This window comes from Hyla sarda, chromosome 1 (genome assembly GCF_029499605.1).
Source record: "Hyla sarda isolate aHylSar1 chromosome 1, aHylSar1.hap1, whole genome shotgun sequence".
Classification (NCBI taxonomy): Eukaryota; Metazoa; Chordata; class Amphibia; order Anura; family Hylidae; genus Hyla; species Hyla sarda.
In genome coordinates, this window is record NC_079189.1 from 68116495 (window position 1) to 68130660 (window position 14166).

Sequence of the window (14166 nt, forward strand, 5' to 3'; positions counted from 1 at the left end):
GATGCGGGTAGCGCCCGCTCGCGATGCGCACCCCGGCTCCCGTACCTTACTCGCTCCCCGTCAGTTCTGTCCCGGCGCGCGCGGCCCCGCTCCCTAGGGCGCGCGCGCGCCGGGTCTTTGCGATTTAAAGGGCCACTGCACCGCTGATTGGTGCAGTGGTTCCAATTAGTGTTTACACCTGTGCACTTCCCTATATCACCTCACTTCCCCTTCACTCCCTCGCCGGATCTTGTTGCCCTAGTGCCAGTGAAAGCGTTCCTTGTGTGTTCCTTGCCTGTGATTCCAGACCTTCTGCCGTTGCCCCTGACTACGATCCTTGCTGCCTGCCCCGACCTTCTGCTACGTCCGACCTTGCTTCTGTCTACTCCCTTGTACCGCGCCTATCTTCAGCAGCCAGAGAGGTTGAGCCGTTGCTAGGGGATACGACCTGGTCACTACCGCCGCAGCAAGACCATCCCGCTTTGCGGCGGGCTCTGGTGAAAACCAGTAGTGACTTAGAACCGATCCTCTAGCACGGTCCACGCCAATCCCTCTCTGGCACAGAGGATCCACTACCTGCCAGCCGGCATCGTGACAATGTCCAACCACTATATTCCCTGAAATAGTAATGGCGCTGGCTGTCACCATTCAGTCACTTTCAGTCTACAGCGTCCCTGTGGTGATATTGGTAGACTATGTTTTTTTTCCATTGAAACCAATAAAAACTGCACAGGTATACCATGGTATACAAATGCTAATGGAAGCTAAGGCAATCAGGTATTGCAGCTGTAATGACTTCCACATTCACAGGAAACATATACCAGAATGTCCGGATTATAACTCCGTTGTATGGGCGAGGGGGTGCTAGCTTGTGTTAGTAAGGTGCAATAAATGTAGCAAAGACACGTTAGAAAGCGCCACTCACCCATGGTTTTGATTGCCAGGAAGACTATCTTTATTTTCGGTGTCAACCAGCATGGCAAGTGAGTGCAGCTTTTTTTCTAAAGTGTCTTTGCTACATTTATTATACCATGGTATATGTTGGCATGATGTTCTGCCAGTATGCCAAAATATACATAAAGCATAGGCTACTTTATAGACATGAACCTAGCCTTAAACATATGTGAATGTGTGGAGTAGGGGTTGATTATATGTATATCTAGATTAGGTGCTACTGGTAATATTACAGTATTAAAGTAAACATAATTGAATTGAATTGTTTCTTGTTCAGTGTCTTGGTTTATATAAGGGAATGAATTATGCATGCTGCTGACTTAGAAAACGAAGTTAGGACTCAGTACTGTTGTATTTGTATTTTTGTTTTTTGCATCATTTATCTTTCCACCTCTGAGAACTCCATGAAATTTAGTTTGATAAGGAACATTTTATTTCTCTTGTACAGTAATGGAGTTTACTCTTTTTCTAGGTATCTGGATGGAAACCAGTTTACCCTAGTCCCTAAGGAGCTGTCCAATTACAAGCACTTAATGCTCATGTGAGTTTTCCTATAAGTTATTGGCTGCAGGGTAATAATAAAGAGATATTATGAAAGAATGTAGAATAACTTTTAATTAATTTGCTAACAGAAAAACATCTGAATATAAGGTCTATTGATTTGTACCCTGTATTATTTCTGATATATGTAAAATAGGAAACTTTATTAATGGGATACTCTGGCGCTCAGACATCTTATCCCCTATCCAAAGGATAGGGGTTAAGATGCCTGATCGCGGGGGTCCCGCTGCTGGGGACCCACATGATCTTGCACGCAGCACCTCGTTAGAATCATTCCCCAGAGCGTGTTCCCTCCGGGTCTGATTACTGGCGATCACGGGGACAGAGTGTTGTGACGTCACGGCTCTGCCCCCGTGTGACATCACGCTCCTCCCCCTCAATTCAAGCCTATGGGAGGGGCTTGACAGCTGTCACACCCCCTCCCATAGGCTTGCATTGAGGGGGCGGAGAGTGACATCACACGGGGCAAAGCCGTGACGTCACAATACTCCGTCCCCGTGATCGCCAGTAATCAGACCCGGAGCGAACAGGGGATTAGATGTCTTAGCGCCAGAGTACCCCTTTAAATCAATTAAAACAGATCTATGTATAAATGTTATGCAGGAAGCTTCTTATCCATCCTACTGGTGGTGCAAAAATGTTGAACCCTGTCAGAAAAATGGAGCTCCTCCCCTACCCATAGTTACACCTGTTTTGGTGCATATCATACCACAATATCATCCCCACTACTTTCTGTGTTTTATACATTTCCTCAAAATAGCATAATTCTCTTTTTTTCAGAGACCTGAGTAATAACAGAATCAGCACTCTCTCTAACCAGAGTTTCAGCAACATGACTCAGCTCCTCACTCTGTAAGTCATTTATTGCATTCTTATAAATACATAGTTCCTGAAAATAGAAGGGTCTTGCCTAATAATAAGAACTTTTCTGTTGTTTATTTAGGATTCTCAGTTACAATCGTCTTCGATGCATTCCACTCCAGGCTTTCGATGGTCTGAACTCACTCAGGCTCTTGTAAGTGGTGATCTACAATGTCAAATGAATAGCATTTAGATAGTTATGTTATACATTCTAGTTTTCATCCGTATAGGTGAAGCATTTGTTTATAATGTGCTGTCAGACTTAGCTTATTATTGCCGTTGACCAACCATCCGTTTGTACCCTATAGGTCTTTACATGGCAATGACATATCCACTATCCCTCAAGGGGCCTTTAGTGATCTTTCATCGCTTTCACACTTGTAAGTTAATTATTTATATTAATAATGTTGAAGCATTTTTGAACCGCCAGGGCACTTCTACGCAGGGGAAAAAACATTGAAGAGGTTGTTTCGTGGGTCAGTGTTGCATGCATAGGTAATATACATCCAAAGTCAATGGTGTCCTGCATTTTTTGAAGGCTCTTGGCAAACTTTACCAGATGCCCTATTATGGATGTATTATTCCTTAGAAATGTTTCATGTCAGCATGTGGTGCCTCACAATGACACCAAAAGGGAGCACATGGAGTGCCTACAGGCCAATAATACAGGACTGCAGGGCTCCATATGCCACTGTGTTCAGTTTATACATAGAGATAGACCATTTGATTTATCCCTAACCAATGCTATCTTCCATAAGTTAGTCCATACATACATTTTGACTTGAGTTTAGACTTTAAGCACCATATTAAGAGTATACAAAGGTTTTTATTGAATAATTCCTTTCTGTTTCATAGGGTATAGTATGTTTTTACATCCTGTACTTTACCCTAATTCCTTGTAATTGAAAGAGATAATGTTCTGAGTACCTTTGCAGTAATTAGACCTGACATACCAAGAACACAAATGAGTTAGGCCTTGAACTAAATCCCATGTTTCACAATTCTGTATTGAAAGCAATATTTCCCATTCCCCCTATTCCAGGGCTATTGGAGCAAACCCTCTGTACTGTGATTGTAACATGCAGTGGTTGTCAGAATGGGTCAAGTCAGAATACAAAGAACCTGGTATTGCACGGTGCGCCGGACCTGGAGACATGGCTGACAAGCTTCTCCTTACTACACCTTCCAAGAAGTTTACATGTCATGGTAATTTCTTATTCACATCTCATTTTGTCTATAATACATAGCAACTATGTCTGCAATATTTCATTCTACTTAAAGGGATACTCCAGTGTAATTTCTTTTTTTTCAACTGGTGCCAGAAATGTATAAACAGATTTGTAAATGACTTCTAATAAAAAATAAGCTGCTGCATACTACAGAGGAAGTTGTATAGTTCTTTCCAGTCTGACCACAGTGCTCTCTGCTGACACCTCTGTCCATGTCAGGAACTATCCAGAGCAGGAGAGGTTTGCTATGGGGATTTGTTGCTACTCTGGACAGTTCCTGACACGGACAGAAGTGTCAGCAGAGAGCACTGTGGTCAGACTGGAAAGAACTACACAACTTCCTCTGGAGCATACAACAGCTGATAAGTATTGGAAAGATTAAGATTTTTAAGTAGAAGTAATTTACAAATCTATTTAACTTTCTGGCACTAGTTAATTTAAAAACATTCGTTTTCCACCAGAGTACCCCTTTTAAGTCAAACTAGATTCTGTTTGGAAAGAAGCACAAAACGTGCTGATATTTTTATTGAAATGTTTAAGATGTACAATTTCAAACTAACGCTAAGTCTTTTACTTTTGGTCTGATGATAATCCTTGCCCTAGAAATTCCAGGGCCATGTGGTTTTCTTGTTGCAGGTAAGGGTCCAGGCCCCAAGATGTTAAAACCAACTTTCACCTAAATACCTTCCCTAAGATGTACCCCTGAATTCAAACATGCATGTCACTTTTCCACACCCCTGTCTTTGTGCTATATCTTCAAGTCTAAAGCTATCTGAAGATATAGGTCAACTGTGGTTTGATTTATTATCAGCAGATCTGTGTATATGCTCAGTAGCAGGGGGATCTCTATATTCATCCTCCATATATTTATGTGATTGGAGTTTCTTTGGCCTACCATGGCTTCCCCCTTTGGCAATAATACAATATCTTCATTGTCTATCAATATGGTGTCAAATGTTCCATTAATGAAGAGACTTATGTTGTGTGATTGTAAAACTGCAGTGGGCCCAGATTAGCCAAAAACAGGAACAAAATCTTTGTAGTTTATGTCACAATTTTATATCAGGAAAATAAAAAATAAAAACATTTAAAAAAAATGAGTGCATTGGTTTTTAGAGTCATGTAGAGAATTATAATAATTGACCTTACTTCTAATAATAAACAAGTATAGCTTTTTTGTAGAGTAGGTTCGAGGGGTTAGTGTTGGCGATGATTTTTGGAACTTATTGCAAAAAACAAGCATTACTTTCGAGAACACTTTTCTTCAACCTGTGGTTTAGCTTTCATTGTAAAACTACTACTCTTAGAATGTCCTGGGTCCCATGGTAAAATAGGACATGCTATGAGTGGTATTAGACCAGCATTAGACTAGACATCACAACGTGATACTTATTTGAGAAGACTAGCCAAAATTGCATTCAAATGTGCTCTTCTATAGGGGTGGTCTTCTTAAAGAAAATGGCCACTATGCAAAATGGTGGACTGAAAATTTGTCACACAATATCTGGCCTGAACAAGAAGTCTTCTCAAAGAGGTGGTCTTTTGGAAAGGTTTGACTGTATATGTTTATGCATTATTGTAATATTAATATTTTTCTTGTGTAGGACCTGTGGATGTCAACATTTTGGCCAAGTGCAACCCATGTCTATCCAACCCATGCAAAAATGATGGTACCTGTAAAAATGACCCAGTGGACTTCTACCGATGTACATGTCCCTATGGTTTCAAGGTATTGATATTATATGGGATTTTTGTTGTTGCCATGGTTGTTTGTTTGTGTAATTGACATTAATACATGTACCATAATTTATCTTTTTTAGGGTCAGGACTGTGATATACCTATCCATGCTTGCATCAGCAGTCCCTGTAAAAATGGTGGAACATGCCACTTGAAGGAAGGAGAGAAGGATGGCTTTTGGTCAGTATCAATGTCTGTTTGCTATTTCCTAGGTGTAACCACGACATCTGCTTTTACACTCTTTGAATTTTCCAACCATTTAGTAATAAAATATGTTTGCATAGTTCATCCAATATGTACCTTAATAGAGACTAAAAAATAAGTAAGTTTGGTAACCCATTACCTTACAGTATTGGATGTAGTCTTCTAACAAGAAGTCATCAGTGTAGATGCTATTGGAGGTGGCATTCCTCATTTCCATACATATATGTCACAATTTTTAGCTTCACTGAGCACATTATCCGGAACCAGGCATATTTTATATACCACGTACCTATTTTCGTTATGCAGATCTGACACATTTGAACATATGCTGCCAATTTGGCCCACAGTATCTTTTCCTCATTACTTCCATATGCTGAAAGCAAATGTGACAGGTATATTGTGGACAGCTATATATTTTTATAGAAATGTTCTCCCATCATATCATTTTGTATCCTTAGCCCCATAATTTATGACCACAAGTATGCTTCTCTTTACATCAATGGAAACCATCAGTTATCTTATCAAGGCAATGGCACCAAGATGAGAATCACACTTGGACCATCATATGACCTAAAGTTATTGGATTAAGAGGTTAATGTTTAGGAAGTACCTTTCTGGCCTTCCCATGTGCCCTCCAGTTATGCAATGCATATGTGTTTTAATATATAGTTTTTATTTATTTATTTGAGCATATAGTAGATTATTCTGCTACATGCTGGCCCACAGATTTTTCAGCAAATCTGTTGCATATTCACAGCAAAATATCAATTTGAAACAGAACAATATTGCTATGGATCACCAACTGTAGTTTTGTTGCTACTCTAAGGACGCATGCACACAGAATTTCCATGTACAGCAGGTGCTGCCAAAATTAATCGGCATTATGACTGTACAGACATGTGGTGTCCTCATTGATGGCAATGGAGTTCTGGGCAGAATTCTTCCGAATGAATGAGCACGACTTGGGAACTTCCAACGCAAATATTCTGTAGTGTGCTCAACAATTTTCAAGTGAAGTCTATCGGAGGCTGTTGTGCTGGAACTTTGCTTTGAACTTCTCTGGAAATTCAATAATGTGCATGGGCCATTACATAGCCTTTGAATTGCCCTTTGGCATATCTCTGCGTTCACAGATCAATGCCATACATAAGCAGAGGTCACACCAAAACCAATAGTAGTGTGAAAAGGAACCAACTCATCACTGATACATTTTTCAAAATAGGTTTCCTTGAGGGTAGGATCAGACGTGCTGTATTTTGCTGCATATTTTTTGCTACGTATTTTCCTACCCATTGAAGTCAATGGGTAGCAAAATACACAGCTGATTTTGCTTCCAATTGAATACAATGAGTAAGAAATAAGCATCAGAAAATATGCAGCAAAATATGACTGGTGCTACTCTACCCTTAAAAGGATTTTCCAGGACTTTTTCTTTGATTGACTATTCTCAGGATAGGCCATCAAGATTTGATCACAGTGAACAGAGCCAGAAGCAGACAGCTCCTTACACTGTGTAGTAGTGGTGTTGGGTTATTGAAATTCAGCTTCCATTTACTTCAATGGAATCCCCTCACTGATCAAATATTGATGGCTTATGCTGACCATAGACCATCTGTAAAATTGTCCCTAAAAACATTTTAATTATCAAAAGTGCTACATACAGGCGCAGAGCTATAGCATGTGCAGTGGTAGCATTTACATCTGAGCCTGATACATCTGGGCCTGTGTGCTTCATTGGGCCCAAGGGTCCCCTTGCTGAAAAAGACAACACAAATTGCACATTATAGTGTTTGGGAGGTTGTTACATATTTTATATTGGGCTCAGGAGCATTAAGTTACACCTCTAGGTATTATCCAAAAGAGTTCAGTGCTAAATTTCTAGACAAGACTGAATAATCTGGCCTTGTATGACCAAATTTAGTTTTGATTATGGTCAAGTAGTACAAAACAAACATCATGGAAAGCAAAGAAGTATTATGCAGGAAGAATAACAATAGTTGTTTAATAAAATTTTATCAAGTCCATTTTCCATGGTACCAGCTTAGACTTTTAGTAACGTGTGAACTTTCTGTACTCTAGGTGTACATGTCCAGAAGGCTTTGAAGGTGAAAACTGCGAGGTGAACATCGATGACTGTGAAGATAATGACTGTGAGAATAATTCTACATGTATGGATGGAATCAACAACTACACTTGTCTATGCCCCCCAGAATATACAGGTGAGAAGACCATTAAAACCATCATGGAATCACCCCTCCTCCTTATTCATACAGTATATGTATACAGAAATGGGTCTTTATAAGTCATCTTATAATTTGTCTTCATCAAAACATTATTATAGTTTGTATAAAGTCGACATGGGGATTCCTATTCAAGGGTAAACTAGGGTATGATATCTATGGGTGGCCTACAGGTTCTAGATACCCCACTGTGATACCTGACCTATATTCTATGTATAGGACTGATATGTAGCCAGTTGATTTAGCAAACCCACCACTAGTGACAACAGTCACCTTCCATAATAATCCTACAGTTGTCACCATTTTCATTCCAGCCGATGAATGTGGACTTTCTATACAATACATTCTCTTAATAGATGAACCAAAGCTTGCTGCGTCCGCTTCTCTGCTCCTGTCCTTGTTGCTTCTGTCTCTACATGTTGTGTTGTTTTCCAATAAACACATACGTATCTTGTCTCTTCTGTCTTTGTTGCACAAGCTGCTAATCTGAATGAGGTGGAAAAAGGTCAGTGTTTCTTCATCCTTTTCTCTTAATCTCAGTTTTATGTCATATCTTTATTTAAATAGACTCTAAATCTGAAATCTTTCCTTTCTTTATATCCTTTTGGTTGAATGCAATCTTATTGTTCACTGTTATCATTCATATCAGGTGGTGGAGAGGCTGAACGTTCTGTTCTTTAAAGGGGTACTCCACTGGCCAGCGTGGAACTAAATGTTCCGAATGCTGCTTTCGTGCTGCAGTGGTAAGCCACTCCCCTTGTGACATCATGGCCATGCCCCCTGAATGCAAGCCTATGGAAGGGGGCGTGACGGCTTTCACACGCTGGCCAGTGGAGTACCCCTTTAAACTGTATATTGACGGGGACCTAAAAAAAATATATGTCCCACAATCACTACTTTATATTGTATCATGAAGCTCTTGTGAAACCTGGATGATATTGGCAGCTTTCAATAGTATACCTTTGTGTCAGCTATTTATTGCTCCTTTTAGGCAATGGCCTAGATTTACTTAAACTGTTAGAACCAGTTCACACTGAGAACCTCTGCTCAGCCAAACATTCCAAGTGGTATCAATCGGTCCACAGATAAAAATGCAGTCTGTGCGGAATTCTGACAAAAGAATAAACATGTCAGCAGAATCCAATTCAATGGTGGGAATTTCTGATGTGGTAGTTCCTTTGTGTGAACTGCGCAGTGGAATCCCCTTGACAGCAATTGGAAGCTTCTGTAAGCAGATTCCGCACAGGAATATCTGAGTGGTAATTCCTGGTGGAATTTCTTAGTATGAACACAGTGCAAACTTAGATGGACAGTCTCAAATTGCGACAGATTTATCAAAGTAGATGAGGCTAAATCTAACACATTTAAGACTGTTTGCACATTTGTTCTGCATTTAGATTATTATTTGTTGTGTCCTACTTTAAACCAACTAAGTGCATCAAAATTTTAGAGCATTTGTGGCTCACAGCTCAGGCTACTCCCCATTTCTGCCCCTTTTTTTTATAAGCAACACATCCTTGTCAGTTCAAGTTTGGTTTCTGTTATTTTTTTATGTATTCTGCTTAATAAATGTGTCCTAATTGCTGGGCGCCACAATTCTACTGGACACGAGGACAAAATTCTGGCACAGCAGCCTTAGTAGATCTGCCCCACTGTTTTATTGCTATATCTTTCCTTTTGCTGCATTTGCAACATTTTAGGATTTTAATCTAAGGATTTTCTTAGAATAAACTATAAATTTAGGGGCTAATCAGGAATAAAGAAGAACCCAATTGGGACACCAACCAAAAGAGTATTAAAGTTTTGTAGTTTAGTAAAAAAAAAGAAGTTAAGTTTAATATTAAAGTGGGTGTCAAACCCCACCAGTCACACACACTAATAGCCTTTTTAGAGAAAGACCATGCACATTTTATCCTATATATTGTCCTACCAACCTTCCCTTACTCACCCTTTTACTATTATGAAGAACAGTATTTTATAGTATACAAAAAACTGATTTTGGGAATATCCTACTTAGCTGCATCACTTCCCATAAACACCAACCGCAGACTAAATGTTGACATTGCCTTTTACCACAGATAAATCGTGGGCAACTACCCAGGAATCATCTTGGCCCTGAGGTTCTCACCCTTCAGCCTCTAGACCTTCACCACATCCCAGAGATCCATGTTTATTCCTTGCATGTGCATATTCTTATTGCTTTGCTTCTTCTGGACTCTTCTTTTGGCCTTTGGTTCCATTGTTTTCTTCCTAGTGTTGGGTGTAGAAATAACTTTGGGCTTCTATTATGTGCAGTTCATGTTGCTCGTGGCTCCTGGAATAACCACCATATTAAACATAGTAGAATAGTCACTGTATCTTAAAGGGCTGATACTAGAGCACAGTGCTACGCCGGAGAGCAGATGTAAAGCTGGTTATTATGTATTTTATGATTCAAGTCATCTCAAGTAACATGAAAGTGGCCCTCTAGGTACAATTCATGGGAGTCAAGTCATCTTCTGCAGAGCTTCATAATCCAGAAGGCTGCTCTCGGAGACTGCATGCTGCTGCACTAAGTTAATAATTCCACTTCATAAAAAGATACAGTTTTGTGTTTCAGTACATAGTGGCAAGGGAAAGCTAAAGTAGGTGTTCTTCCAGCGGCTTACATAGTCTTTCATAAAGCTGTCAGAATAACCTAGAGTGCCTTACTACAAACTGCAAGTTAATTCAGAAAACTTTCAAGTAAGGCAATAGTAAACGTTATTTTCTCACGCACCGTGATTGAGTCCTTTTGAAACAGATACGTAACCAGAAGCTTGTGGGTCCCAATACAGCAAACTATAACAGGAAACCCCTTGGACCATCATGATAGACAGATATATTTAAAAGAGATTGATAGACAGACGGATAAATGGATGAACAGAGATGGGTAGATATTAGATAGATATGAGATAGATAGATATAAAATAGATAGATAGATTTGAGATAGATAGATATAAAATAGATAAATAAATATAAAATAGATAGATAGATAGTGTAGATAGAGTAGAAAAATGAACTGCAGCACTCCAAACAAATGATTCAAGGTGGAAAAATAACTTGTTTTATTCCATCCAAAGTGCAACGTTTCGGTCGCCCAATGGCGACCGAAACGTTGCACTTTGGATGGAATAAAACAAGTTATTTTTCCACCTTGAATCATTTGTTTGGAGTGCTGCAATTCGCTTTTCTACTTTTTGTATTCAAGTGGCCCTGGACCAAGGCTGTTCTTGAATTGCTGGCACCCGCACCCTGCTTTATTGGTTGTGCTGCTTCTCCTGGTTTCTTAGATAGATGGATAGATAGATAAATAGATAGACGGACAGATAGATAGTCAACTATTTGCACATACAGTATATTGTTATTTTTTATTCAAAAATGTTATCCCTTCAATTTGCATTGATGTTAAACATTTTCTATTATTGTATTTTTTGGAGGATTTTTTAGAATCATATTGTAGTCTACAACTTTTATGTCCACACTTGTTAGGGCTCCGACACTTTCCATTTCCACATTTACTGTTCCTTTTATTATCACATTGCTGCGGGGTACTTTAGACTTGCTGGATATTAAAGGAGCTCTAAGTATTTCTTCCGTGATAACAATATCAGGTTTAAAGGATGTGTGTTAAAATTCCATTATGATATTTTGCAGGTGAACTATGTGAAGAAAAACTGGACTTCTGTTCCCAGGAAGTAAATCCATGCCAGCACGATTCTAAGTGCATTGTGACGCAGAGAGGATACAAGTAAGTGTAGGGTAAAGGGGACCCATAGTCTTGGCTAACTAGGTAAGCACCATACCTAAGCCTTCCCAGACTCCTGATTGGCAATAATACATACTGTACTCCATACAGGACTCAAGTAGAGAGACTTATATCTGATAATGTTATGTTACATCTGAATAGGATATATTGCTGACTGATATACACACAGCTAGTGTTGAGCGTCATAGGCCATATTAAAATTTGCGATATTTAGCGAATATACGGACGAATATTCGTCATATATTTGCAAAATTCGCATATTCGCTGCATTTTTTACTATGCGCCATAAAATTTGCATGCGCAATATCGCGTGATAAAAGAGCTAAAAGAAGGGAGGGATCAATATGTGCAAAAATTCACATATGCAAGTTTCCGGGTGCCCGCCAGTCTGACACAATAACTAGTATTGGAGCCTTGTTTACACCACAAGCTGGAAGCAGGGAGGGATGATCACTATGATGTGTACTGTGAAAAAAAAATGCAAATATTAGTAGTTGCGAATATTTAGCGCTAGATTTGCAATATTCACGAATTCGCAAATACGTGATATTCGCGATAAATATTCACATTGTGAATATTCGCATCCAACACTACACATAACCTAAACTTTTGTTCTCTTGTATTTTGTAGATGTGACTGCACCCCAGGATATGTAGGAGATCACTGCGATATAGATTATGATGACTGCCAAGACAACAAGTGTCGTAATGGTGCACGGTGCACAGATGCCGTAAATGGGTATACATGCGTGTGCCCAGATGGCTACAGGTAAGTCTAATTCCATACATTAGGGAATAAATTCCTCACATTAATATAATATGGTTGTCATAGTTTTAATGTCTTGGAGCTGTCCTAGAATATGTGCATTATTTTTCTTTTTCAGCGGTCTGTTCTGCGAGTTTCCACCTCCAATGGTTTTGCCACGTACAAGTCCATGTGATAATTTTGAGTGTCAGAATGGAGGACAGTGCATCATGAAAGGCAATGACCCATCCTGTCAATGCCTCTCTGGCTACCAAGGGGGCAAGTGTGAAAAACTCACAAGCATCAACTTTATTAACAAAGATTCATTTCTGCAAATCCCATCAACAAGGATCCGCTCTCAAACCAACATCTCCTTACAGGTTTGTTGGCTTACACCTTTATGTTGACTTCGGAAGTACATTATTCTGGGTTAACATATATCAGGTCAAACCCGCAGATTATAGCTGAGACAAAGCATGGCTGAGCCTTCTTTCAAAACTGACACAAAATATGCAATTATATTGCACATAAATCCATGCACTGATGGTTGGGGACCAGTGGCCATCTTCCTTACTTGAGAGATGACAGTAGATTTTGGGTGGTGCAGACCTCCATGATCTTGATTATGGAAGCCAAACCACAAACTTCAGCTGTATATTTTATCTGCATTTTGCTTGCAGCTCTTAAAGGTTAAATTATTCTAAGATCCAAAGTTATCAGGTATCCACAGGATAGGGGATAACTAGCATGGAGAATGGAGGTCATTTGTCCCCAATCCAGTAAAGCAGCAACACACATGCCTGACCACCATTTAATTCACTAGGGGACAAATGATCTTCGTTCTCGGGATAGTGGGGGGTCCCAGCTTTTGCATTCCCACTGATCAGCTAGTCATCCTCTATTCTGTTGATATAATGCTGTTGATAGGGGATAACCCTTTTACGCAAATGGGCAAGGAAAGGTTGCATTAGTTATTCTATGGGTCTTCTATGGTTGAATTGCCTCTCAGAAGGCACTTCCCCCATAAAAGATTTTGCTTCTGAGAGTCTTTAGGGCAATACACCATGTAGAGACTGTTTTCTTCTTCCTGGAGAATAAATACTTTGTACATTATTTAGCAGGCAAAATGGGCAGATGACCGCTTTATGACAACATTTTGAAGTTAAGAATGGGTTCACCACTGAGTCACTTAAAGCAGATTAACCAATAGTTCTCTTTTGCCTGAGACTTTGTTGTTTCTTAGAGATAATTCAGATGGTCATATTACAATATTAAGGTGTGCATTAGTCATGTGATCCATAAGCCTTAATTGTTCCCCTTATGGGAATCTAAGTAAGTCTTCATTATTTCTCCAGCTATCTGAAGAATACCTAAACCTTTAATATGTAGCTAATGTCTGTTCCTGAACTTTAGGATTATGAGATATTTGTATAATTTGATCACTCTCGCAATAAAACCGTTTCTTAGATTCAAATCTAAGCACCACATAAAGGAAAGGTTTAATACGTAGAACACATTGAAATTACTCATGAAATAAGGTTCTCTTTAGCTGCTCCAGAAATCCGTTTTTCTATTAACATTATGCAGATGTCGATGTATATCAGAGTAAAACAAAGAACATGTCACATGAAACATAGGGATATGTCTATCTATTTGCATTATGAGTAATGTGAATAATTATTTCTATTACTTGGATGACATTGGTATTGTCCAGGTAACTAAGAAGGGTCAAATATCATTTACAGTATTCAAAAGGGTATTGTGGGTCCAGGAAATAATGCAGTCTGTATTCCTTGTATAACACAAGTATTTCTGTTTGCTGTCATTGAAAAAAATCCTTCCTGCCTCACAGGGAATAAAAACCTGTCC

The 14166-nt window shown here is 39.3% G+C and overlaps 1 protein-coding gene and 1 long non-coding RNA gene across 8 annotated transcripts in view; one reads left to right on the top strand and one right to left on the bottom strand.

Moving 5' to 3' along the window:
- Positions 1-14166, top strand: part of SLIT2 (slit guidance ligand 2) — a 327901-nt gene that overhangs the window by 282507 nt on the left and 31228 nt on the right. For 3 of the 5 annotated variants that reach the window (XM_056555443.1, XM_056555414.1, XM_056555423.1), the window contains 12 exons: positions 1406-1474; positions 2275-2346; positions 2438-2509; positions 2664-2735; positions 3398-3561; positions 5189-5313; positions 5405-5502; positions 7606-7745; positions 8245-8271; positions 11442-11535; positions 12184-12321; positions 12437-12677. In XM_056555443.1, the coding sequence (XP_056411418.1) occupies positions 1406-1474; positions 2275-2346; positions 2438-2509; positions 2664-2735; positions 3398-3561; positions 5189-5313; positions 5405-5502; positions 7606-7745; positions 8245-8271; positions 11442-11535; positions 12184-12321; positions 12437-12677 (1312 nt within the window). The remainder of the gene's footprint in view (positions 1-1405; positions 1475-2274; positions 2347-2437; positions 2510-2663; positions 2736-3397; positions 3562-5188; positions 5314-5404; positions 5503-7605; positions 7746-8244; positions 8272-11441; positions 11536-12183; positions 12322-12436; positions 12678-14166) is intronic. The other 2 variants (XM_056555429.1, XM_056555437.1) reach the window with 1 other exon arrangement.
- The window catches only part of LOC130355387 (uncharacterized), a 119078-nt gene continuing 107296 nt past the window's right edge, over positions 2385-14166 (bottom strand). For 2 of the 3 annotated variants that reach the window (XR_008888500.1, XR_008888502.1), the window contains exons 3-4: positions 9895-10080; positions 7752-8252 (exon numbers count right to left, since the gene is read on the bottom strand). This is a non-coding gene — a long non-coding RNA (uncharacterized LOC130355387). Of the gene's footprint in view, positions 2522-7751; positions 8253-9894; positions 10081-14166 lie in introns of those variants that run through there. The other variant, XR_008888501.1, reaches the window with a different exon arrangement.